General features: G+C 40.8%; 1 protein-coding gene across 1 annotated transcript in view; it reads left to right on the top strand.

Annotated features, from left to right (window-relative positions):
* Positions 1-8,934: 8,934 nt before the first annotated feature.
* LRRK2 (leucine rich repeat kinase 2) overlaps positions 8,935-27,914 on the top strand; it is a gene marked incomplete at its 5' end in the record, with an annotated part of 65,302 nt that continues 46,322 nt past the window's right edge. The window contains 12 exons of the mRNA XM_084274833.1: positions 8,935-9,094; positions 9,192-9,277; positions 12,088-12,194; positions 14,088-14,176; positions 14,542-14,676; positions 16,305-16,439; positions 19,844-19,975; positions 22,770-22,889; positions 23,514-23,638; positions 24,165-24,244; positions 25,017-25,123; positions 27,784-27,913. Coding sequence (XP_084130959.1) covers positions 8,935-9,094; positions 9,192-9,277; positions 12,088-12,194; positions 14,088-14,176; positions 14,542-14,676; positions 16,305-16,439; positions 19,844-19,975; positions 22,770-22,889; positions 23,514-23,638; positions 24,165-24,244; positions 25,017-25,123; positions 27,784-27,913 — 1,406 coding nt within the window. The remainder of the gene's footprint in view (positions 9,095-9,191; positions 9,278-12,087; positions 12,195-14,087; positions 14,177-14,541; positions 14,677-16,304; positions 16,440-19,843; positions 19,976-22,769; positions 22,890-23,513; positions 23,639-24,164; positions 24,245-25,016; positions 25,124-27,783; position 27,914) is intronic.

Here is a 27,914-nt window from a genome sequence, read left to right as displayed (position 1 = left end):
GCAAGTTAGTTGTTTTACTGGGAAAATTTACTTCTCCCCCCCCCCCTTTTTTTTAAACTCTGCACAAAATTCAGATCACACCAAAGTGTAGTGCTAAAAGTAACAAAAATCACCATGATAGTTGCTTGAAGCTAATAAAACTTACATCAACTGTATCACAAAAACCATAGCAATACTGAAGCATCAAGTGGCAGAGCACTTTTACTACAGGAGTCCCTAGGTATAAAGTATTAATGTGCACTGAACACAAGTATCCAAGTAAAAGATTTTTCACTTGGTACTTAAGCATGGTTTTACACTTAAATGAATATCAGCTTTGCTAGCCTTCATTCAGAGTTCACCTACTGTATTTGTGGTACCACTTCCTCAAGTTTTATGGATCAGCCTGATGAGTGGCAAGTACTCTCATATTCCACACCATACAGGCAATTTTCATTTTAGAGAAATGGTTAATGTGGTGCAATTTTCTTTTAGGTTGCTTTGGACGTAATTTTCTGTTACAGCCTCTACTGACCCCTCCCATTTATAGTTTCTGCAAGATGCCTCTCAAATTCATTTAATTATGTCTATCTTTCAAGATTTAGGTTACATGGCTGCTATCAGTTCTTCTGCTGACACCTACAAAATAGAATATCCAAGAAATCCATAAGGCCTTTGAGCGGTTGCAATGCAATGTAATGACTAGCCAGGCTACATGAAAACAACACAGCGTACTTGTTACATGATGCTTTGCCCACACAAGCTACACAGCCAAGTCAAGAAGTTGCAACCACCACCACACACACACAGTGGCAGAAAAATTACATCAAGTACAAAATACCTCTGGATTCTCCCAGTCCCCACAGTCCCCTCTAGAGAGTGAGGAGGGCTCATAGGAAGGAGAGGAAACACCAAGTCAATTTAAAAATGATTGCTAAAATCAGCTACTTTACACGTATATATGGTCCCTCCAGTCAGAGAGGACAAATGCTTCACTGCTACTGTACAAGACGCACTGGCTGAGCAAGTGGTGCAGCAGGCTCTCAGAAGGTAGATAAGACCAGGCACAGCATGAAGGTTGAAGTCATGGCCAAAGAACAGAGGACCAGAGAAACACAGGACAGGCCCAACAGAGGAGCAAGACTTACGAGAAGTAAATCTTACCTCACCTCTTGAGCCTGGCTTAGTGGCTTAGCACTCAGGGCCAAACCTTTCCTGTCAGACAAAGAATGAGGAAGAACCAGAAACCAGAGTAGTACTTCCTCATGTGAAACGTGTAACTCTTCATCTTGCAGTCACACTCCAGATTACTAAAATCTAAAATGTTACAATTTGGTCCATGACAGCCAATTTTACAAGAAAAATTAAATTCAAGCTCATACACAAGAAGTATCTCCACCAATCTAGGCTTCCCTGACTGTTTTAGTTCTAGCTCCATCTACAAAAAGAATAGGGAAATGACTGCTTGCTTCTTACCGGAAACTACCTATCCAAAGAAGAAACAACATATACTTCCTGAGGGTTTTTTCTTCTGTTAAATTTAGAAGAATATACATCTGCAGTGGTTAAGCTCTTTTCAGCAACTGGCCAGCTGTACCCCAGGCATCCTGTTACACACCTCCACTTTAAATTCTGGACTAGCCTTTTGGACAGATCCATGCATTGCCAAGAAGGGGAATCTGCCTGATAGACACCTGGATGCCAGCTGAACAAGCTCTCACCAGACATACTACCAATATGATTACTCCAATCCCAAAAGTCTCAGAATCCTAGAGGTAATCCATCCAAAAAGGTAGGAGGATGTCACCGTCTACAACAAAAGAAAGAGCAGGGTCCAAACAGACTAGTTGGGAAATGCAGTCCCACAGCCTGAGACAGATTTGCTGAGCATGGCTGTGGTATGAGCCCAGTTATCCCTGAGAACTGTGCCTGAAAACCCTGTTAGCTTCCAGAAGGCAACCCCAGAAGCTATGGAAGGGCAGAGTGCAGCAGAATTTGTCTTGTCGCACATAGAATCAAAATTGCAGGACACCCATCAGGTTCAGGAAGCCCCACCTTAACAAGGATCCTTTGGCCCAGCCAAACAAGCTCCTCCAGCTGGTATGAGAGTGACCACATATGTATATGCATGATTATCTTCTGCCTCAGTGCTATATCTTTTCCTCATTAATCAGCTCGACTGATCAATATAGCTCAACTGAACATAAATTGTGCCTGACTAGTTACTACTTTAGGTAAGAATGCTATTAAAAGTCAAAGAGGCTACATAACTGCAGCTAACCACTGCACATCCATTCATAATCATCAATTCAGTGAAGTCATTAACTATTTCATATCCCCTGGATTTTTAGAAAATGAGGCTGGTTGCCAACTAACTGAACTAAGCCTGCATGCAAGGAAAACTCATTCCTCACCTAGAACTGAAGGAACTGATTAAGTCAATTACTAGTAAGACTGGATAAAGAAGATCCAGAATCACCATAGACTCATTACTCTGCCAGTTAGAGGCCATCAGCAGTGGATTCCACCCCAGACAAAACAGATGCATGACCCCAGCTTTCGCTGGCAGTCTGGTCTTGAGAAGTGACTCATTGGAACAGATATAAGGAACACCTCTCAGAAGTCTCCTGTGAAAACACTGGTTCACAAACCCAGAGGGAGAAGTGTCATGAAATCTTCCATCAAACTCATCCATAATGACTACACAGTCAATAACTGCAGTCCTCAGATGGTGTCCAACATCCTCAGTATGAGCATCCAGGCAACTTTAAAACTATATCTAACTAAAAATTGATACAAGTAGAAACTGCTAAGCCAGACCCACTGACAAAACTGGAATCTCAGCTTTCTAGTATCAGAAAAGCTCTGTTAAAACCTCTCCAAAAGCTACATCTTTGCAATCCTAATGCTTGTATGATTAGCAGAGGGAAGGTCCATATCTTCCAATTCTGCATATTATCAAAAGTGTTGTTAAAGGACGTTATACTTCCTGACCTTTGCAGAGAACCGCTTACTTTACAGCAGCACAAAGGACTGCAATTTAGGAGTTACCCAGCTTGTAAGCTCACTGTGAATCTACAAGTACACAGACTACACAATTTCATACACACCAGACACCACCATCCTGAGAAATAGCTGTGAAGAGATGCAGAGAAATAGTTTGACAGTCTATTGGAGTTAGTGAAGAGAAACATGACCAAAACTACCACCCTGAGTGTACCCACAGGCACTGATGGGATCAAGTGAACCATGCAGCAGAAGGCCTCTAGCCAAGTTATATTTCCATATTTCAAGGAGTTGGACCGGTTTGAAAGCAAGGGCTGTAAAGTACTTTGAGAAGACTACCAGCAACAACTGGCTAAAGAACCATTCATCAATGTCTGACAGAAATGCCTGTTATTAGCTATTCAGCTGAGGGCAAATGGTTACTCAGAGGATTAACAGGGAGTTAATCATAGTTTTTCATCACAAATTAAAACCACAGCCCCACACTAGCTACAGTGAATAAAATTATTTCTATTCTAGTCAAAACCAGCACACAGCCATTTGTTGTGATCTTCATGGCTAGGTAGGACAGGCCATCCATGCTCACTGATGCAGCACTGGAAAGGACACAGAAATACAAGAAACTTCCAGAACAGAAAAAGAGGTGCTCCAGAGGTAAAGTCCTTTGCTGCTTTTCCTACGCTCTGGTAAGAAAGCCATCCAGACAAATACTCTTTAGTGTCAGAGTTCACCCTTTCTGTCAGACATCAAGACAACACTGTTCAGTCTACAACCCCTAATCACTTCTACAGATACAGGCATCTTCACCAGATTTTCCTAGAAAAACTATGAAAACTGCACAATATAGGTGCTTACTGGGGCCACTGTGTTCTTTCCATTCTTCTCTGGTCTAATTAGCACTCTGAGAAGACTTTTAGCAAGTCATGGAGAAGTTGGCACCCCTCCAACTCATCCTCCAGGGAACTATCATCTGCAGAGGAAATGATGCTTGGGAGTCATGTTGCAAGTTTTGGGTTTGAGATTCCTGTATCTCAAGAAGTTGGTTCCTTTATTCAGCCACCTCAAACAACTAGCAGAGTTTCTTCTTTACCAACATGAGTGATAAGAGGAGAAAACATTAGACAACTTCGGGCCCGGGTTATCTCAGGAACCTACAGTTGCTGCAAAGTATTTACTCAAGTAGCTACAAACAATCTGGGGCAAGGTGCCAGCTGTATACAACACAATGGAACACACAGGGAGATTGCAACTACCCAACACTCACTATGAATGTGGATAGAAGGTACATACTGGCATATGTGGTTTCAGGCAAGACTGAAGTTGTGGACACCAAGGAGGACTGTGGTAGGTTGACCCTGGCCAGAGACCAGGTCATATTTGCACACCAGCAAGACGGGGCAGTGTTCCAGGTAACCCTTGGCTACCATGTTGCCTGCCATCCATACCCCAAAGTCCAGTATGAGATGGATGCAGCCAGCACCACCCCCACTGGTGGTTCTGGCTTAAGGGCAGGAAAAGCACACTGTTATACAACACATACTACTACTGTCAAATGGGTCCCTCACAGGTCCTGCCAGGAGCCTGCTCCAGCATGGGCTTCTCACAGCCTCCTTTGGGTGCATCCAGCTGCTTCAGTGTGGGAACCTCCACGGGCTACAGGTGGATATCTGCTCCCCCATCACCCTCCATGAGCTGCACGGGGACAGCCTGCCTCACCATGGTCTTCTTCACAGGCTGTAGGAGAAGCTCTGCTTCAGCACCTGAGGCACCTCCTCCCCCTCATTCACTGACCTTGGTGACTGCAGAAGTATTTATCTTGTGTCACTCATATCTCTGGCTACTGTTCCCCAGCAGTATTTTTCCCCTTTAACACAGGGATAAGCTTCTAGCAGCTTCCCACAGAAGCCACCCCTGTAGCCCCACACTTCCAAAGCCTTGCCATGCAAACCCAGTATAACTGATCTTTTTTTTTTTATTTACAGTACTGTCAAAGCAGATGCATGGACACCTGTCATGTCAAAGCAGGTGCATGGACACCTGTCATCCATGTGAAAAACAAAAGATGCCATCTTGGTACTGACTACCAGCCAAAAATAATTCAACAACTAGGGAATCTTGAAGTAGTAAATATAGATCCAACTGCTCAATTTTTATACTGCACAATGCTGCCAAAAGTCTATTACATACACGTGTGGTGAAACCAGGCATAGTGCAGAAGCGACTGCACCAGGTACCTGTGGTCAGACATCAACATTCATACAGTCACTACAATAAGCTACTCAATCCTAAATGTTCTGAACATTAAAATTTAGCTTTAACAAAGTGCATTAAATGTGAAAAATGTTCATCAGCATGATCAGGCTGCTACTTTTTCAGTAGCACAGAGACTTCCTAACATATATGTATTAAAATGACAATGTTCAAGGTGAAACCCAAACATCCACATTGTTCTATATTCTCTACAAGCCAAATCTTCAAGTTATGTTTAACATTCCACATAGGCCCATATTACTGCAAGGTGTTCATAAGCCAGAGCAGGAAAGAAAAAGCAGGATGGTCCAAACTAGTAGGAATATTGCTGATAACATCACCACCAAGCACTAAGAACCCAGTTAATTTTGGCAAGTATGGTAAAACTCCAGGGATCTTTCACATCATGCAATTTTCCAGTTGTGATACAGGAATGCAAAAGCTGGAAATAGACATCTGTTCTTATACACTGCCAGATAGAACAATTTACCAGTCTCTACTATGTTAGCTCGACAAGTTATATCTTTATATCTGTCTAGATGGTCACACACCAGAGATTATATATTACTTGATGAGAATTAGCAGTCCCATCTGAATATAAAAGGATAAATATAGAACAGTCCAAAGTGGTTAGCTGCTACTGAACTCATTAAAAACAAAAAGGGGAAATGAGTCTTACACCCAAAGCACCCAGCCTCAAGAATGAATCAGCTGCTACATAAATCTGCCAGATTTCATAAAAACACGAGAAGAAAACCTCAAGTGAACACAAGTGCTTAGAAGTGAAAGTAATTTGGAATTTAAGGAGAAGCAAGGGAGGTGGAGTAACAAAATCCCTTGATCATTAACTAGGACATGCAGAAGAAATTGCAGTTGAGATCCCTTGAGACTGAAAGGAAAACTAATTATAATCAAGGTTACAATTTAGGTCTAATCTTTGCTTTCTCTTTTCATTTACCTATCTAATACCCCAAGTTTGCTAAGCAGCTGACAGCTCTTTGGGACAGAGTTGACCAGAAAAGTACTAGAACAGAAGAGTTTCTAAAAGCAGCAAAACTATCATATATACATAGTTTCAGGTGAACTTCATCCAGCACAGTTAGAGAACTCAACATGTTTCAGGAGAAAGGCATAGTCCTTAATTTTCCTTAAAGAAATCCACAAGTTTTTTCACCATTTATATTCACCAAAATTTGTACTCGTGCATTCTTACATAAACAACAGTGTAAGGAAGCCTAGAGCAGCAGCATGGCTGCTCTACTGAATGCAGAAAACGGACACAAATACAGTCTGAAAAGCAGGATTTAAAAGTTGTATTAATATAACTTTATCAGCATCACTAGTTGTCACTTACAACTGGCACTTCCAACCTATACAAACTACAAAGACTGACCTTTAAAATTCTTCTGCTTAAGTTTGGTACCAGCTGCAGCTTTGCAGATACTGGGGAAACCAGATCACCGATATAACTGGAAAGACTCTATCAATGTGCAAGATAAAAGAATCTTGGCAAAGCTTCAAAAAGGCAGCAACAAGACTTTAAATCTAAAAAAAATATTTTTCTTTGTGCTTGAATTATTGCTTCTGCAGAAAGGGAAACTTTCAAGTGAAACTAATCCATTTAATTCAACTAGTTTTTGTTTTAGTCCAGATCCAATGCATTGCACACATCTCAAACTGAGAGTTGCTATTTCATAAAGCAATGTTGCATTCATACTTGTTTGCCAGCGCTTCAGAGAGGGAGAAACTAGCTCACCATTTAACAAGCACAGCATTGGTTAACAGGCTGTAATTGGGATGCCAAGACAATAGTTTCTTTGTGCACAAAAACCTACGCGGCACTAAATGATAACAAGAGCAACATACAATATTAAGACCTATATACCAGGTCCAGAGACAGTTTCTCAGGACCATGTGGCTTCAAAGGCATTACTAAGATAATTACTAAGATTCAGAGGCATTTTTATAAAAAAGACAGGGATCTCCTGGAGAGAGTCCAGAGGAGGGCTACGGAGATAATTAAAGGCCTAGAGCATCTCCCCTATGAGGAAGGGCTGAGTGAGCAGGGACTGTTCAGCCTTGAGAAAAGAAGACTAAGAGGGGATCTTATTAATGTTTATAGATATCTTAAGTGTGGGGGACAGGGGGAAATAGGCAGCCTCTTTTCAATGGTCTATGGAGACAGAACAAGGGGCAATTCAAGTTGGAGCACAGGAAGCTCCACGCCAATATGCAGAACAACTTTCTAACAGTGAGGGTGACAGAACACTGGAATAGGCCGCCCAGGGGGGTTGTGGAGTCTCCATCTCTGGAGATATTCAAGACCCATCTGGATGCCAACCTGTGTGACCTGTCCTAAGGAACCTGCTTTGGCAGGGGCGTTGGATTCAATCTCTTGAGGTCCCTTCCAACCCCTACAATCCTGTGATTCTAAACACTGTTTCTTAAAGTTTATTTTGAGAAACTAGTTAGTGACCTATAGTCAACTATTCAATTAACATCTGGCATTTCTACCAACCAAACTTTGCAAAAGCTTCAAGTAAATCTATACTCCTACCACAATCCTCCAAAAGCCTCTAACAAAAGTCCAGTTCAACTGAAGAATTTACTCCTTTAATTAACACTTGCATATTTAAGCAGCATATACAAGTTCTTTATGTAACATACTGCACCAACACTGGGCTTCCCATCAAGAATTATTAGAAAGCAATTACCAGTCACCTGTCCTCATTATATTGGAAGGGCAGCAGAGGTACCAGAAGCATTGCCAGACCTCAGGAAGATCGCCTCAGCCACAGACCAAGCAAAGCTTCTCATCTCCAAACGCAATCCCCCACTGCAAGGCGTGGGAGGAGATTTGACTTTCAAGCACGACGAAGGGTTTGCTTTAAACAGACCCGCGGGGCCAAAACACTCAGGAGCACAGAGCACATGCCTCCCTCAGGTGCGGCGAGCCACGGCTTCCATCCAGCTGCCGCACGGCACCCTCCCGGACACAGCTCCCCCTCCGCCTCCCCCAGAGCCCCGCACGAGGAGGGGCTGGCAGTGCCCAGCACCGCATCAGGCAAAGCGGCGCCTCAGCCGCTTAGGGAGCTACACATGGGGTATGCGCAGCGACCGCAGCTGCTCCCCCCTACCGAGGAGGGCACTATGCGTGCGTTTTCTTCCTCAACAACGCAGGAAATTACCTTTCCTAAGCCAGTGACCCCTCTATTCCCCTCAGCCCACTAGACCTCACCTCAGGTAACAGCACCGGCTGCCGGCCCCTCAAACCCCCTCATAACCCAGAAGGTGACGGGGCGGAACCTGCCCTCCCGCTCTGCGGCTCTATTGGGCAACTCTGTTGTCAATCACCGGAAACGGGAGAGCGGCCAGTGTGTCGGGCCCTTGCGCGAGTGACGTGGGCGCCTCCTAGAGGTGGCAGGGGGGCTGTGCGCCCGCCCGCCCGCCCGCCTGGGCTGATCCGTCGCCGCGGCCGCGTCCCCCGAGCGGCGTAGCGGGAGGGGCAGGAGGCAGCGGCGGGGGCGGCCTGAAGCGGTCGGGTGACTCCGACCGGACGGCACCGAGAGAGAGCGAGGTGGGCGGCCGTGGTAGCGCAGCGCGGCGGGACGGGCCCGCGCCGCCCAGCCCTCGTCCCCGCGAACCGCGGTGGCCGGCGGATGGGGTGAGGCGCCCGCCGCGGAGGGCAGCGGGTCGGCCATGGCCAGCGCCGGCCCTGAGGAGGGGGAGGCGGCAGCAAGGGAGGAACAAGCCCTGAGGAAGCTGGTCGTCCGGCTCCAAAACGTCCAGGAGAGGAAGCGGCTGGAGACCCTGGTGCAGATCCTGAGCGACCTGCTGGAGCTGGCCGCCCGGCAGAGCGGTAAGGCGCGGGCGGCCCGGTCCCCCTGCCCAGCCCTGCCCTGCCCCGCCCGCCGCCGGTCGCTAACGCGGCCTGTCTGTCTCATGTCTCCCCGCAGCTCCCCGGCTCTTCAGCGGCAAAAACGTCCACGTGCCCTTGCTGCTGGTGGTGGACCTGTACCCGCGAGCGGCGTGCGTGCAGCAGGTAAGGGCGGCGCGGCGCTGAGGGGCCGGCTGCGGGCAGGGGCCGGGACCGCGTTCCCGCCGCTCCGGCTTCACTCCTCAGCGTGAGCCGAGCACCGCAGCGCTTTGCCGGGATGAAAATTACCGCCCGGCTTGTTGCTTTCTTTTGAACTTTCTCCCTGCTGGGCCAGTCGGCGAAGTACTGCGTGAGTACCGCGTAAGTATGTGTGTTGATCTGCGTAAGGGCGCTGGGTCCGCTGGCTTTTAAAGGGGCAGGTGTGCCAGCTCTTTGCAGGTTCCACTCGTGGCATCTCTGTCTTAAGCGGCAAGCGATGAAGCAGAAAACACAAATTAAGCAGTGTGAATACTGTACGACAAAGGCTTCCAAGTTACCGCTGATGTTATGTAATGTATTTTAGACGTGTCAGTACTGAGTTTTGCCGTGGTTAGACAAACCTCTGAAAAGCAGAAAGTTACAGTGTGAATTCATGTCTGTGTAGCCCTGTCCTAGAGAGCTGTACTAGCCCGATTTTTAAAGAGGAAAAAAAAAACAATATAAATCTTTTAGCCAAGAGGAGGTTCTGCGGTGTAAGGTTCTGCAGTGTAAGGTTCTGCTTGGCTGCTGCTGTAGCTTTACATTGGCTGATTTAGATTAGGTGTGGCACTTGTACAATTTGATGTTGTATTCGTGGTACAGCTGCCAGACTTGTCATACGAACGGCTCCTTCCAGCCAGGCATATATTAAATTTCTGACTATGTTATGCGTAAGGGATGTTTATAAGATTCTGTGCAACTCGATTTTTTTTAAATATTAAGCCCATTTGTTATGATTACAATATTTTCCATATCTTTTACTTTTTTCAATTCAACCAGAAGGCAAAACATAAAACATTACACAAATGCCTCTTCAATAACAGCATATTTTAAAGATGTGGGTTTTTTTCCAATAGACCTTAGTTAGAGGTCAGTTGAGAATAAAATATTAAGTTGTACTTGTGATTAATTCAGAATAACAGTGATCTCAAGTTTTCTTTGAAGACTAAATACTCAAAACCCATCTGGACGCTGTCCTGTGCAACCTGCTCTAGGTGATCCTGCTCTGGCGGGGGGGTCTTGGACTAGATGCTCTCCAGAGGTCCCTTTAACTTACTTTACTATTCAATTGTCAAGTCATTAAGAAATACAGAGAGGTAAATCAGCAGATATTTTGAGGGTAAAGCATATTATATATCTAACAATTACAAAACCACAGCCCAAAAGGTTATACTAGGAAGTAAAAAATATGAAATCCAACCACAACCAGAAGTAGGTCTGAGATGACAGTACAAGACTCTCAGAGTGCATAAGGAAGATAGTGGTTGTTCCATTTTAACTGTGTTAAAATGCCCAACTCTGATTTAATATAGAATTCTAAAATTATTTTTAATCTGCCTGCCTACATTTACAGTCATATAGTGGTTCAGTTTAGAAGTTTTGGAGCTTCATCCCTTGTGTTCCATTTACAATCTTTGTGAACACACAATTCTTACTTTCTGACAGTGGGGAAGTAATGTAGTCTGGACTTTAGTGCAGTCTCCTTACATGACTAACAAGTTTTCATTTGATACATGGATTAAACAACCTCTTTTGCTTTTGGCATTGTAATAAATTTACTCGCATAAGAGAATAAGCACAGTAAGAGACATATCTCAAGTGAAGATTTTCTGACCCTCCCCTCTAACTAGTTACAAAGCGTCATGTGCTGCTGTCACATTAGTTTGTACAGAATAAATTTGCTTTAATTGATTAATATTGCAACTATCAGTGCATGTTGTCCTACACATAAAAACCTTGTAAGCTTCTTTACTAGTAGGAAGGTACTGGGCTGGAAAGTCATTAGTGCCTTAAAGTAAAATAGGCATCTTTAAGTAAATACTGTTGTTTCTGCAGTTACTCTGCCAATGATTAGAGCAGCTTAGAAACTCTAGAGCAAACTATGATTACACTCGAGTAGAGAGCAGTCGGCAGAGCCTTGTCTAATGTAGAAGGTGTGACCTAATGTAATATAAATTTATTGCATGCTAGAAATGTAAAGGGTCTGATTTAAAAATAAGTTTCAGTGCTGCTACCAACTGTTGCTGTGGGTAGGGACCTGTTTAAGTGTTTTTAAGAACACCTTTTTTCATTGGGTTTTCTTTTCTTGCCTTGTAACCTTTAGGATTTCTATTATTTAAAAGACCATTTCTTACATAATTATTAAACAGATAATAATCTTCCTGTTATCTCATCTTTCATTCCTTATGATCTCAAAACTTTCACTGCCTTTATACATTTTGAAAGCACTCAATATCAAGGATTGATAGTGAGAATATGAAATAAATTGTATTATTTAGGTATCTCATCCCCATTTAAAACATTGGACATCTTTAAAAACCTATCCTTTTTCCTTATAATTTGCAATTAAACGGCAGATTCTTATGGAAACACCTGTTCTTCAATAAAGCTGGACTACCTGTAGTAGTGCAGTGGTCTTTCCTGGCCCAGGATGACACACTACACATCACTTCCTATTTTTCTATCTGTCAGCATTTCTTTTAACTGCATGTCCTTTAACCCCAAGCCGTGTTGAAGCACATTGAAAGTGATGTTCCTACAAGCATTACATTCAGAATGACTAGCATGTGTTTTACTTCCATCTTTTAACCTTTTTTTGGTATTTGTCTTGTGTTAATTAATTTTCCCTTATTGCTTTAGCCAGATAACTTTTCAGAACTTCTGTCTTCCAAAAGCCAAGAATATTAGAAGAAAATGTTGAAGTTCCAATCTAAAAGAGCTGCTTTTCTGTTTTACAGATGGCTTGGTCCCTTCTCTGTAAATTAATAGAAATTTGTCCAAGTACTCTACAGAATATAGCTCCTAAGGATGTTGGGAAGGACTGGGAAGTACTGGGTGTTCACCAGTAAGTATTTTATGTGCAAAGAGGCTTTTGGAATGTGTGGTTATCATGGCAGCATATATATGCAATGCAGTATATATATCAGCTTCTAATTGGTTGAAAATTTTTGTGAGCTTCTTCAGGGTCTTCTCAGTGGCACCCACTGACAGGATGAGAAGCAGTGGGCACAAATTGAAATATAGGAAATTCCACTTAAACATTTAAAAGAACCCAACTAGACCTTTGTTGTTGTGGTGTTGTGAGGTTGATCAAACATTGGAGCAAGTTAACGGAGAGACTGTGAATTCTCTTGGTGTTGTGGGCAAACTTGCTGAAGGTGTGCTCAATCCTGCTGTTCATATTGTGGTCAACAGCTCAATGTCCAAGTGGAAACCACTGATGAGTGGTGTTTCTCAGGGGTTGGTACCCCTGGGACCAGCACTGTTCAACATCTTTGTCTGTGATACGGATAGTAGGATTGAGCACCAAGATGTGTGATGCAGCTGACATGCTGGAGGGAAGGGATGCCATCCAGAGAGACCTTAACAGGCTGGAGAGGTGGGCCCATGCAAATCTCCTGAAGTTCAGCAAGACCAAGTGCAAGGTCCTGCACATGCATTGAGGCAATCCCAAGCACAGCTACAGGCTGGGCAGGGAATGGACTGAGAGCAGCCCTGTGAAGAAGGACTTGGCGGTGATGCTGAAGCTCAAGATGAGCTGGCTATGTGCACTTGCATCCTAGAAAGCCAACTGTATCCTGGGGCTGCATCAAAAGAAGCGTGACCAGCAGGTCAAGACAGGTGATTCTCCCACTCTGTTCTTGTGAGACCCCGGCTGGAGTATGTGCCCAACTCTGGGGCCCCTGAGGACATGGACCTGTTGGAATGAGTAGAGAGGAGAGCTGTGAAGATGATGAGGGGACAGGAGCACTTGTCCTATGAAATCAGGCTGAGAGAGTTGGGCTTGTTCAGCCTGGAGAAGAGAAGGCTCTGTGGGAAACCTTATAGCAGCCTTCCAGTACCTAAAGGGGCCTGCAGTAAAGCTGGAGAGGGACTGTTCACAAAAGCATGGAGTGATAGGACATGGGGTGATAGCCTTAAACTGAGGGAGGGAAGATTTAGACTAGACAATGGAAAAAAAAAATTTCTCTGTGACAGAGGTGAGGCCCTGGCACAGGTTTCCCAGAGAAGCTGTGGCTTCATCACCCTCCTACTTAGTCTGTGCTTGTGGCCTGTATGCTGTAAAAAGAATTTGCCTCAAGACTGAAAATACAAATGCCACCATCTGTCCTTGTCTGTAGACTTCTGCATGCAAAAGTTTCAGTGAGGTATCTATTCTCAGTTTAAGAAAAATAAACAAACAAAAAACCTCACTAAAAAAACCTGCCAAGCCAAAACCCCTTGCATTTAACTGGATATTATTTTTAAGATCATCCTGCACAGTATTCTGACTAACCCTAGAGTTCAGCAGAGGTTTTGTGAGAGTCTAAGAAAGTAAGCAAAACATGGTTTGTATGAACAGATCATATAATTTTTATTGGACTGATATGGTTATAATTTCCATAAAGTAACCCCATCCTGAATGAGACTTAAGCCCCTGTAGAATTAATACTTATATAATTAATTAAAAATTAAAGCAAAATTGATAAATTATACACCATTGTTTTAATGCAATTGATAACTTATACTTCGTGTTTACAATGAAGTATGAAAACAGTTTAAATGCCAACATTATTGCATTACTAACTTGAGAAAAACAAAACTCAAATATATATTTTTTAATGAATCAGGAGGTTTTGAAACTTTTGCTGATTTCTGTAGTTTTGGTTTTAGAGTAAACATTTGAAAAAATGTTGTGTATGTTAATATTTCTTTAGCCATAACTATTTTTTCCTCTTTTTTTTTAAATAATTTTTAGACAGATTCTGAAAATGTTTACAGTCCACAAAGGAAATCTAAATCTCTCGGTAGTAGGACTGAAAGCATTAAATCTACTCCTGATGTCAGGTATTGTGTGTTTTACTTTCCTACTTTGTCTAAGCTTTTAAAGCATAGAGCTGTGGTAGAAAATGTGTGACCGTACATGTCAGTCCTGATTTTTCTCTCTGATTAACTCCACAAAGTCACTTTCCATTTGTACTTGGATACAGAATAGTGAGAGTAGCATTTTGCACCTTTTTACCCATTAGAGAGGTTTCTTCAAATGCAAGGCTGTGAAGAGCCTTTTTTAAACAAAAAACTCAGATTTGAGCCATCAAAATAAATGTTAAGAAAAGTATTAAATAATTTTGGATTTTAATGGTTGAATGCAGTGATTTGATAAGAATGTTGAGAACTAACCAGTGTGACATGTAATGTCTTCTGCTATTCAGATGTAATCACTTTCCTGCTTTTGGAGGAAGAGGTAGATGTGTTTTCCTTGGTATTTCATGCCATGCACACCTTCCCTAAAAATGAAGAGATCCAGAAACATGGATGTAAAGCATTACACAAACTTTTCGAGAAAGGTATTTGTATCTTGTATTTTATTAGGTAATTATTTTATTATAGGTTGGGAGAGGACTGCAGATGTTTATTTAACTGCAATAAATGAATTCTTACATTCTAAATTCTGGTTTATGTATTATATCCATTCTTTGAATGAGTTTGCACAAAACAGATTTTCCAAGCAATATCACAGATTTTCTAACTTAGAGCAATGATTATGAAATTTTTAACAAATCAAAATGTCTCTTTGTTTCTGACTCTAGAGTTAGCTGAAAAGATGGGATTCAGCATTAGTAACATGAACAGAGATGAGTCACATTTTATTTTAATTCTCAAAATACTACATTTATTTAAAGACCAACAAATTTTAGTTACGTGTGAACAATTCTAAAATAAAGCAACATCTTTGCACTTTAAAAAAAAAGATGTTCATTCTGTTTTTGATCCTGACAATGCTGAAAGATGAGTATGTATCTGCATGGTATTCCTGTGTTACTTTTGAGAAGTGAGGTCACCACATGCTGAATGTCTGCAGAATTTTCAGGAACTGCATGTGTAATGGCCAGAAATCCCATTATTGTAGCAGCCTTGCTTGGCATTGAGTTTTTTGCTTCAAAATAAATATTGAGGAATACTAGCACTCCTATCAAATTCACTGTACTCCTTTGCCTCAAAGATAGTCTCCAATTATTTAGACTTTTTTCTTTCTGGTACCATTTTGTCTTGCTTTTTCTAAGTCTTCCTCCCACACGTGCGCTTGGAATTATCTTCTGCATTCCTTCCCTCTTCCACTGTCGCTGAATAGTTTTGTCTCCACAAAGGTATGAGCTTCTTAGATTTCCCTATGTGTGCTTTTTGTAAGTGCTTGACTTTTACAGAGCTGCAGACTGTGCTGGGTACAGATCTGCACGCCTCCTTCTTCGTGGCATTGCTAATGTAACAAGTTCCTAGGTTGCTCCTGGCTACTTTTTCCTGTCTCTGAGCCACCTTGTCAGTTATTGTTATGTGAATGTTTGCCTAGCTTTAGCTTGAAACAAATTCAGGAAATTATTCTGCTTACAAACTTCAAAATGTGCTCTTTCTTAACCTGCATGAGTTTCCTTTTCTGGGTCACTGCACAGCCATGCAGTTATGGCAGCACAAATGACAGGGGTCAGGGATGGAAAAACCTTAAGCCATTATTACAGCAAAGGTAAGATATTATTAAAGCATGGCAGTAGTCTTTATGGAAAGAACTCCATTATCAACAAACATTGAGAAGTGAAGTAAAATCATGGAGTATGCAAAATGGCATTCCATCAAAATGTTTAGCCTTTCCTTCACTTGTATACTGTCTTGGTGAAGAATATCTGAAATTCATTCTGTGAAAAAGCCTGAGAGACTTTTTTTGAAATACTGGTTCACAGGGAAGCATTTCAAAGTGTGAACTCAGTTACATGAAGTGTAGGCTAGAGAAAGATCTTTATAAACTAGCTCAGTTTTTAGTAAAAAGCATCATAACTGTGGAAGATGGTGTGTATGGAGAGTACCTTCTGGGAAATGTAGAAACTAAATGTAAGGAAACTCGATAATTAAATTTTCTCATGTTATATCAGGGTATGAATTATTTCCTCAAAATGTTCTGTATCTCTCTTGCTTTTGAATTTAGTTCCAGAAGAGCAGCTGACTGAATTTGTTGAAAGCAAAGATCATATGGTCATACTGAAAGTATTTAAAGAGTTTCCAGAGAAAGAAGAGGTGATTGTTCCTGCACTTAATTCATTACATTCCTTAGCTGGTCCATGTAAGTGCATTATTGGAAGTTATTTTCCATTTTTCATCTCTCTCAGTGTGCATCAGCTCACCTCAGTAGAGGTAATTTGCAGTAATCTTTCAGTAATTGTAAAAATGAGTAAGAACTGGTTGGGAGTTGCTAGACCTTTCTGTTTTCTTTGAGAAGTACTGGTTTGTAATTTTTCATGGGAAATTTTCATATTCAGCCATTCTGATAAAACTGAAATGTCTCATAAAGAGCAGAAAGAGACTTTCTTCTGCTTGGAGCAAGTGGTAACAAAGATAATCATTGTGGTTGCAGAAGTCAAAGATCAAGACCCTGCCCTGTCTTTTTAAAATGCTTGATAAATAAGATCTATTTATTAGTTAAATAAATCTTCAATGAGTTTAGGTAACTGGTAAAGAATACTTCTGGCAGGGGCTGTTTCACAAAGGGAAAACCACCCATGCAAATCCAGTCCCTGGAGCTGAGAAGGGGGTGTCTGGGCTCATATACCCTCCTCTGGTCACTCAGCAGCATCTGCAATGAGAAGCAGTGGTAGCAATGTGCACGTTGTAGAGTCTTTTGCTGTCCTTGGGTGTTGTGCAATAAGGCTGGAAGAAAAGGTCTTCATTGGGTCTTGTCTTCTGATAACAGCAGTCCCTGTTGCGGGCAAAATCAAGCCCAGAGATAAGTGCTTGATGATTTGTGTCTATTTGTTGACACCAATTTGATCTTGTGGACACAGAGGCAGCTTTTGTCAGCTTCCTGCTGTCAATGACAATTCTAGCAAGCACAGAACAGGGTTGTGCTCTCAATTTCTTCCAGGCAATAAAGGATTTTGTACTCTTGCAGATGTGACTCCTCTCAAAGGCTTGCTCATACATCCTGTCTGGCTCTATAGGAGCTGTGCTGGTCCCATGTGTGCTACAAAACATGAACTGGACTGGAGTTACACAGATTTCATCAGACTTCAAGCTATTTAGTTTCTGTTTCTCAAAAATCTTGCTGTTCCAGTTTGTGTTTCAAAAGAAGTATTCCTTGAGCCAGAAATAATTTTTTCCCTATCCCAGAAGTTATTGCCATTTTCTAAGGAAGATTTCTAAGGAAGAGTATGCCAGTTTTTAAGTGCTTTTTAAGATGGTAAATACTAGAACAAAACATAACAAGAGAAGGGTGTGACAAAGACCCACTCTAAAGTTGTTATTTATTTTGGGGTTAGTACCCTCGTTTCTGATATGAAGGATTGAAAATAGAGAAACAGAGGTAGCTTGCACCTGAATCTGTGAAGCCAGGCTGCTTTTGCCAGCATTCATACTCTTGTGCTGTGATGTCTTACAGTACCTGCAAGTAAATGTGTTCCTTTAAGGCCATTACAGAGAAAATAATTCACTGTAAGTACACACTCTAGCCTACACAGTAGTAAAATGTTTGTCTCCCCATACCCTGAAGTTCAAGTCTCTACTCCAAATGAGTTACATCAAGGATTTGCCACCTCACTATGACTTCTTTCACTAATATATATGGAGACTTTGTTCCAGCTCCTATGTCATGAGAAACTGAAGGGTAAGAATTTATGCCAGTGCAATACAAGAACTCTAAATTATCAGTGGTTTTGATGGAATGAGAAAATGCTTTGCTGCTGACTGTCCTCCAAAGTCCATACGGGGGTGATTGGTAGCAGAATGTTAATTGTCTAAAGGGTAGTCATTGGTGGCCATCCAGGCTTCTCCTCTGTTCAGTGGGGAGAAACAGACACATCAAAAGAAAATTTACCTAACCCCTAGAGAAGTATCTGTTACAGGTGGGATGAACACTAGCATGTGGAGTGCTCAGATCTCTTCACCAATTGTGACAACCTAGATGACCAAGTTTTGGTGGTTAGGATTAAATGAGATCCATTCCATTTCCTTTTCTCTAGTTTGTTGTGGGGAATGGTGGCTCCCTGGAAATGTACCATTGCTTGGGTCTTGAAAGATTCTCTCTCTAGTAAGCTATTTTAGAATCTTGTGAATATTTTAGTATTTATAATTGTCACCTGTGGATTGCTAATTTACTGTGAAGTCATTCAATACTATTTTGTGGAACATACCTTTTAAAACATGTTTTCAGTTGAGAATTACATGAATAAATTACTGTCATTTTAAAGCCTTGTGAAAGGTCTTTCCTTCACTATCAAGTAGAATACTTCAGAAACACTGCCCACTCATGACTTACGAAGTATCGTTATTTAATACTCAGAGATAGATTATTTTGAAGCTCTCCTGCTGCTTTCAAAAGACTCATTATCTTTAATACTATAGTTGAGAATATTTTGAAAGAACGAGTAAGAAAGGCTCCCTTTCATTCATAGGGGTCAGGATTTTGCAAAAAAATTTTTGTGTTCATATTCTGCCTCATACCTTGGACAGACATACTACAAAGATGTTTTCATACAATGTTTTTTTTAACTATGGTGATGGTGTTTTGCCCTCAATTACTTCATGCGGGATTGCTTTGTCCTCTGTAGTAGAGGATGAGTTTGATCTTTTTATTCACTCATGTGAATATCCTGTTGGTTTCCATTCTTTGCCTGAATAATAAGCAAATAAGGGGGATGGTGACCAAATGCTGGCACCGGTTGCCCGGAGGGACTGTGGAATCTCCAACCTTGGTGATACTCAGAAGTCACCTCAACATGGTCCTGGGCAACCTGCTGTAGGTTGCTCTGCTTCAGCAGGTGGATTGGACAAAATGACCTCCAGAGGTGCCTTCCAACCCCCACCATTCTGTGACTGTGAAATGCAGAATTTGCAATGAATTTCAAAATATTTCAGGAGCATTAGATGAACATATCTGTACCCTCAGTACACAATAGGTGTAGGGTAGAACTAATTTGAATGAAAACAATAACTTGTTAACTTGCCCCCTAAAAAAGGAAGGAAAGCTTAGAAAAATGTGATAAAAAACAAATAAATTACATGTATTAGGAAAAAAAATCTAAGTTTTTCTAATTGTATGCCCCAGAGAGTATTACTGAAATACTGTAAAATGTTTATCTGATCAGTCTCATTATAAACACCATTTATAAGATTGAATTAATATTTATTAAACATTTTTTCAGCTTCAAGCAAAATGTTACATAAGAATAGGTTGTGAGGAGGTTTCTCTTACATGGCCTGATATAGAAAGGAACAAATCTGTAAATCTTAATATGGACTTTGAACTTAATTAATTACTTCTAAGTGTTGATGGTCATTAATGTCTTCTGCAGCAATACCAAGAAAAAAAATATACCACCTTTCTCTCAAGCTGAAAGGCAAAAACTGAAACATAGGCCCAGTTTTCTAAATAAATCTTTTTAAACAAAGTGTGATTTAGAATCCAATCAACTGGTTTTTGGTTTTGTTTGGAGTTTTTTTAGAAGCAATTTTTGTTTCTGTTTCATTCCTTAGGCAGCAATGTTGAAGTGCTCATGTCTGGAAATGTTCGCTGCTACAATGTTATAGTGGAAATGATGAAAAGTTTCCCCAGTAGTGAAACAATTCAGGAAGTGAGTTGCTGTTTGTTGCATAAGCTTTCATTGGGTAAGTTCACAAAGTTGTTTACAGTTAGCTTACTCTGACTGCCAAGTGTTACAGGCAACAAGAGGAACCCTATTCCAGTTAATGCTCGGGGTGGTGTATGGGTCCATGTCTCTAATGATGTAGACATACTGAGGTAACATTGGCCACAGTCAATATGGTATCTTTCTGTGCTACACATTACTAACAATGACAGAAATTGCCATAAAATACTAGAGTGGGGAAAAAATTGAGATAAAAGAGTGGGAGACGCACAAGATAAGAATGGGAGATCAATAGATCCCATTCTATATAAAGTTACTATAGAAAAGAAGAAAATTCCTTAGATTTCTTTTTTAAATGTGTGAGAAACATTTGGTGCTACTGAATTACCAGGGAGATATCCCCCAAGACTGTTTTTCCTCCTTGCAGTGCATTTACTTTGAGACATTTGCTGCATTCCTGCCCAGCTGTGGTGCCTGTCTTGGGGCCCTGTATGCTGTAGCAGTGAAGGAACCACTGGTTCCTGGACTTCCCCTGGCTTGGGCAAAAGTACTTTGTTTTTCTGTGCTTACATAGGTTAGGGTAACATCAGGAGAAATGATGGCAGTGTCAAAAAGTAATTTGTTGTGCCTCTTAGCTGCTCTGTGCTCTCTTGCTACTATAATAGATTGATCTGAGCAGTTGCCAAGGACCACGTAATAGGAAGTGCAAATGAAAATAAGTGTGTTTCCCCTGCTGCTGCCTGCAGAAAGACTGTGAGCAGCTGCCCAAGCAGCCTGCACTCTGTGACAGATTCTTGATCAGGGACTCAGCCAAGATCTTTTGCTTGAGTTACACTTCCCAGTTCTTGCAGGTGGTAGCCTGAAGCTACTACAGATTTTGGTACTAGTGCATGACTCCCCTTAACCAAGTCGGTCCGATCCTTTCATCATGTGTTTCCACTTCTTCATGCAGATACTGTAGAAAACACAGACCAAATTTGCATGCAACTCAGAGCAACATCCAGTTCCCCTTCAGAAAGCCAAAAAAAATGTCAAGGAAATGTGGCCACTGGGGTGGTATTTGCAGTTTTTTGGCAAGAGGTGATGTTACCCTTGAATGGTTTCCTGTGCAAAGCTAAGTGAAGATAGGCAGGGAAATCAGGCGCTTGTGGGGATGCAGCAACTCTGTTGATAAGCCTTGATCTTGGCCTGGTTTCAGTCACATTTGCCATAGTCTATAATAGTGGCAGTAAAGCAGCCACAAGATCCATTTCTTCTTTCAGCATAACAGATACCCTTTACCTTAATAAGGAGCCATTTCAGGAAAGTTGTGGGAAGAGGTGTCCACAGCACCACACAGTTAGCAAAACAGATGTGGAATTACTACATGCTCCTGGAAAAATTCTGGAAGATTTCCATATAGCCAGTGTGGCTTGCCAAATTATTCTGATGGACACTGACTTCCTAACCCCATGTTAACTGGCAGTGAAATCACAGAGTGATTGGAATCTACTGGCTTCCAAGGAGATTCCACTTTGGAATCTACTGGCTTCCGAAGTCATCATCATGTATTTTTACTAATCTGGTAATGACCATCCTAGATTTGACTGTTGTCAGACTTTTAACTGGCTAATACCTGTTTGGCCAGCCACAAGTCCAATATAGTTACTCATCACATAGCCTAAGATTATTAATTTCTGTGAAGTAAGTTTGTATTTACACAAACATACTATTTCCATTAAAATACAAGAACAAACAGGAATGCTGACAAAAAACTACTATGGGGTAAGAAGAAAAATACTGTCTCCAGTTGCACTTGTAATAGGTGTTACGGCCAGGGTTTCGGAATGAAGAATCTGGAAAGGACTTGCCTTAAAGTTTGTTCTTAAACATTCTGTTAACTTGGTCTAAATGAACTAAATCATAAAACACTGGCAGAGTTTAAAAACTTATCCCTGTGAAAAATCTAGATACTGGAGGTAGTCAGCATTTATAAGACTCAGGACCAGAACTAAGGGTTTTGATGCTCAAATATGCGAGACTTCTTAACTTCATACCTTATCTTTTGTACCTTATCTGAAAGGTTTGAGAAACATGCAGACTTTAATCAGACCTTTCACACTTCTAGTGTGGTTCTAATCCAGAGTTAAACAACACAGAGTATCAAAATAAAATCCGTAGTTATAAAACTGTGTTTTACAAAATGAGTGTTGCTGACGTCTTTTATACATAATGCTTGTTTTTACAACAGAGTTATTTTCACTTGCTTGCTTTTTGCAGAACTCCTTATATCCGACCTACAGTACAAAATACTGTACAGCCTATGATAAAAGTAATACTTTAAATATAATTATCATAAAAATAATTCTCTCTACAATTTCAGAATGTATGCATTCTGTATTTATAATGCTGGCATAATGCTTGATATATTTAATAAGGAAGGCAAAACCAGAGGCCAAAAGAGGGTTAAACCACTTACTTGATAGGATAAATCAAATCATTGCAGAAATTCGAGGCCTGGACTGCATTTGCTTCCTGACAGGAAGTCTGCAGCTGATACACTGACCGTATTTTTCTTATTTTGATTACAATGTGCACTTCGTTTTCAGTTAAACCTCAGCTTTTAGTGAAAAACACAAAGAACCTAGATCCCAACTGGTTTTTAACCTTGACCTTCTCTTTTCACAAATAAAATTGCTGTGTCATGTCCTATAATTAGAAATCCAACCTTTGCTACAGACAAAGTTTGTGCATTGTGTGCTTAGAAATTTGTTACATAAATGTAAAGTTGTAGATATGTGTTTATATTCATTTAATATCTTACTTATTTTCAGGAAATTTTTTCAATATCCTTGTATTACATAAGGTTCCAGAAGTTGTTGTGAAGGCTGTTAAAACATACCCTGAAAATGCAAAGTTACAAGCTGCAGCTCTCAGTTGTTTAGCTCTTCTGAGTAAGTAAATTCCCTCCTGAGTACATACATAAATAAACTAGTTTATCTGTCCACTTGGGGTTTTATGCTGATGATTTCCTGTAATAATTTCAAACTCCATTCCTTTACCATGAAAGCCTGAGGCAGTATAGCTTTGGCAGAGATAAATTTCCTATGTGTTTACAATTTGTTTACTATGACATGTCTGTGTTCATACAATATGCTGAAAATCTTCACAGTGTTCAGAGCTGGTAAGTTATGTTGACAGATCTTAATAAAGCAACCCATCCAACCTGTCTGTTCATAGGCAAATATTGGGTAATCCTCTCTTAACATAAAATCTCTAGAAGTAACAGCACAATTTTGATGCTGTGTCTGTCATGTATGACAATACCCAGATTGTGGCAGTTGATAGCAATACCAAACCAGTGCTTGTGCTTCAGATCTGAGATCAACTAAAAGGTTTAAACTTTTCCTTAAGGACCTTGTGGTATTATTTTGAAACAGAAGTCATTTGGCTAGTGGCAAAAAGCTGGATCTGATGTTCTTAGTATTTGAGGAATTGTTCCACGAAAAAGTCAATAGAAATGTGATTTAAGAGTCTTTTCACAGTAAGAACTTACTGTAAATATTTTATATTTCAAGCTGAAACAATATTCTTAAACCGAGACTTAGAGGAAAAAAAAGAAGAGGAGGAGGAAGAGAAACTGTGCTGGCTGGAAGCATCTTACCGAGCATTAGAACTACACCGCAAGAACACAGATGTGCTGGTGAGAGTTTTTGGATGATGGGGATATGGGAAGATCACATTGTGTGTTAAAGAAAGAGTTCAACAGCATCATTTTCTTCCATGTATCCTTGGGCAAATGAGACCTTAAGGACTGGATTAGATTTAGAATGAATCTTACCTTTCTCTTCTTTGTTCACCTCAACTGGTTTAAGTTACTCCTTTGGATCAAATGTAGGTAGTTCAGATGAGACATGTTACCTGAAACTTTTGCCATCCAAAGGTTGCTGTTTACAGTGGCAAAACACAGGCCCATCAACAGAAGAATTAATCTTGGCCTAAAATATGTGTCAAAATGCAAATCAAATAATGAGAATGTGGCACATGTTTGTAACTCAGACGTGTCCCAGCTATGGAGGTGACAGTCCACACCTTGTTATACTTCTAAATAAAGCACCTTGTAACTTTGAACTGAACTGAAAAATAGTCAAACTATTTTTTTTCATATATTTTAATATTTTAAAGGCATATTTTCTTAATCATATTATCTCCTCTCGGTTTATATTTAGGAGTCTGCATGCTGGGCTTTGAAAAATCTGTTTCTGTATCAAAACAACCTGCACGAGAAGATTGGAGATGGAGATAACCAGTCAGTGTTAATATCTTGAACTGTATTTTTTGAAATGAAAAAAAGAGAAAGCCTACTATTAGGCCATTTGGGGTCTCATGTTTCAATTATTTTTGGTTTTCTGTCTTGTTTTCTAATGTATCTTGAAATGCATGGTGAACAACAACACTTGGGAAAGTTTCTTTCCTGAAACGTATGCTAACCGTAACTCAGGCAAAGTAGCTATTTTTTTATTAAAGAGTTAAAACACAGCCTAGTAGAGCTAATTTTTACAGTTCACAAGGAATTTCTTCAGTTGCAACAAAGATAAGGAGGATTAAGGAATGAAAATGTAGTGAAAATAGAGAAGATTAAGATATGTAGTACCTAAGTAGCATGGAAAAGCAGTGTTCATTTTCCCACAAATAAAAGAGCATAGTAGAGGGGGTCCTGTCTCATCAGAAAGAATTTAGGCATGGGTAAGACACAGACTTACATTTTCCTTAAATTATTTCTTAAAGCTTCTGAAAATTTTAATCATTCATATTTTACTAAGCCTGCTTTGTCCCCCTTTCTGGACCTCAAGTCACTTGGAAAGCATAGTTCCAAATGAATTCAGTGAGATTCAGAATAGGCAAATATGTATAGTTTGCAAAGGACTTCCTGTCAGCTCTGGAAAAATGCTAGAAGCCAAGTACAATCATCTGAAAATTTAATTATGTCACATAATACATTTTTAGGAAACTGAACTGCAGTTGTGAAGTAACTGCTGTAATATAGTGAATGTGCAGTGATTTGTTTCTCTCTGTGAAAGGTTCCCAATAGACAGAGCAGTAATGCTCTCCATGCTGATGCACTCCTCCTCAAAAGAAGTATTTCAGGCAGCTGCTAGTACCTTGGCAGTTTTGTCACAACAAAATGGTAAGGGAATTTAATTATCTTTGCTTTCTAATTCAGCAGAAAATTATTGCTTTAATATTAAAGAATATTTGGTGTGCTGTGTATATGATTAGAATATTATGCAGTTGTGTTCAGAAGAAAGTTTACTCCTTGCTTTGAAAATGCTATTCTTGGCTAGTGTCAAAAACAGTATGTGGAAGTAAAAAGCTCTTTGGCAGTTTATCTGTTGCAATTGCTATTTTTTGGTGCAGGAGATGTGAAGAGAATGTGTTCTCATTGTATGTTTGTTTAAATATTTATCATGTGAATTTTTCAAGAGCAGCATATGTTGAAAATCACATGAGTAAGGATTACAGCCCAACAAATGCCATTTTCTTGCTTAATAGAGGGGAGTTGAGCAGTCCTATTGACTTCAGGGAATCAGTTCATGTGTAGAAAGTTAAGCATGTGCTTTCAACATGGCTTTAGTCCTGATTGTATTCCTAACCTGGTTTCCTAACTTTTTTCGATTTGCAGACCCCCTCAAAATTTTTCAGAGGAGATGGACCCCTGGGTAGAGCATTTAAGCCTACTGACAGTTGGCCTGCTTTTATTAGATACCTTTCCCAGAACCCTTTGAAATGGTTATGGACCTCAAGTGGTTTGTAGACAGCTCATTGAAAACCACTGGCTAGATAGGAAGATAAAACCTAGCAGTTAATTACCATTCTCTAGGTGAGAAAGCATTATCACTTGGTTACTAAGCCATCCAAGTACATAAAACCTAACAATGGAAAACTTTTATATTTATAAGATATATAGGTATATCAAGAAAGAGTTCTCACAAATGTACACATGCTGCTATATTACGCCAGGTACTTCCATAACATCACTGCCAAGTGGGCCTCTGATTCCCTTTTGAAAGCTAAAGCAAATTTTTCTTTTCTTTTTTTCCTTTTTTTCCCCCCTAAATGAATGTTCTTACATTGGCAATAATAAAGAAGCTTAGTAAGACCCTCTGGCATTGCTTGAATGAACAATTTGAAATCTAGGTCCTGAACTGGGAAAGACAAGAATTGGTGGTAGTTAACATGATAGAGCATTTTTATAGTGTTCTGAGCTGTACTGGTTACACTTATGCTTGTGCTTGGGTATTTGAGCTTCTAAAAACTGAATTAACAAAGGAAATAGAGTGAATAAATATATGTTCAGTTTATAGGCCTTATTTTGGAAGTTAGAAGGTTTTTTGAAAGTTTTAGATTCTAGCTTTCCTTCTCTAATTTGGAGAAACATGGATTTGAAAGAAGGACCATTTGGTGAATAAGAAATTGTCTGGGTGGTTGCACTCAAAAATTGCTCAATGTGCAAGTTGAACCAGTGACGAGTGGTGTTTCTCAGGGGTTGGTACCCCTGGGACCAGCACTGTTCAACACCTTTGTCTGTGATACGGATAGTGGGATAGAGTGTGGTGCAGTTGACACGCTGGAGGGAAGGGATGCCATCCAGAGGGACCTTAACAGGCTGGAGAGGTGGGCCCATGCAAATCTCCTGAAGTTCAGCAAGACCAAGTGCAAGGTCCTGCACATGCATTGAGGCAATCCCAAGCACAGCTACAGGCTGAGCAGGGAATGGACTGAGAGCAGCACTGTGAAGAAGGACTTGGGGGTGATGGTGAAGCTCAAGATGAGCTGGCAATGTGCACTTGCATCCTAGAAAGCCAAAAGAAGCGTGACCAGCAGGTCAAGAGAGGTGATTCTGCTCACCTACTCCACTCTGGTGAGACCCCAGCTGGAGTACTGCATCCAGCTCTGGGGGGCCCACTACAAGAAAAATACTGAGCGGTTGGAGAAGCTCCAGAGGAGAGCTGTGAAGATGATGAGAGGACTGGAGCACCTCACCTATGAAATCAGGCTGAGAGAGTTGGTCTTCTTTAGCCTGGAGAAGAGAAGGCTCTGGGGAGACACCCAATGATCTCTTGAGGTCCCTTTCAACCCCTACAATTCTGAGACCTTATAGCAGCCTTCCAGTACCTAAAGGGGCCTACAGTAAACCTAGAGAGGGACTGATTACAAGAGCATGGAGTGATAGGACATGGGGTGATAGCCTTAAGCTGAAGGAGGGGAGATTTAGACTAGACAATGGGGAAAAAAATATTCTATGTAACAGTGGTGATGCCCTGGCACAGGTTTCCCAGAGAAGCTGTGGCTGCCCCCTCCCTGGCAATGTTCAAGGCCAAGTTGGATGGGGCTTTGGGCAACCTGGTCTAGTGGAGGGTGTCCCTGCCCATGGAAGGGAGGGTGGAACTAGATGATATTGAAGTCCCTTCCAACCCAAACCATTTTCTGATTCTGTGATCAAAGAGTGCACTTGAGGAAAATCAGTTTAAGAATAAGCATTTTTGAAGGTAAAAGTAAAGCTGTGCTTTCTCCTTCCCTTAAGTTAACTTTATGCAAGTAAAAACAGCAGGTGTATTTCAACTTATTAGGGATTCAGGAATTACAATACTTTTGATTAAGCTATGCAAACAGAGGTCAGCTTCAGCTCAAATTTTTTCCCATTCTAATTTATACTTCCATAACATGCATGTTTGGTGAGGAAAAAAAAGTCCAAAAAAAGGGGAAAAAACATTAGCAGTTCTGTTGCTTTTGAAAACTGTACATAGAGTCAGGTACTTAGAGGTTGTTTACTATTTTGTGTTGTAGTAAATATCAGGAAGACACTTTTGGCTAAAGGAATACATATGAATGCTTTGGATATAATGAGGAGACATCCACATTCCCCTGAAGTGGCTGAGAGTGCCTGCAGAATTCTGAATCGTGTTTTCGAAGGAAGG

This window comes from Gallinula chloropus (assembly GCF_964237585.1).
Source record: "Gallinula chloropus genome assembly, chromosome: 1".
NCBI lineage: Eukaryota > Metazoa > Chordata > Aves > Gruiformes > Rallidae > Gallinula > Gallinula chloropus.
This window is presented reverse-complemented; position numbering and strand designations above follow the sequence as displayed.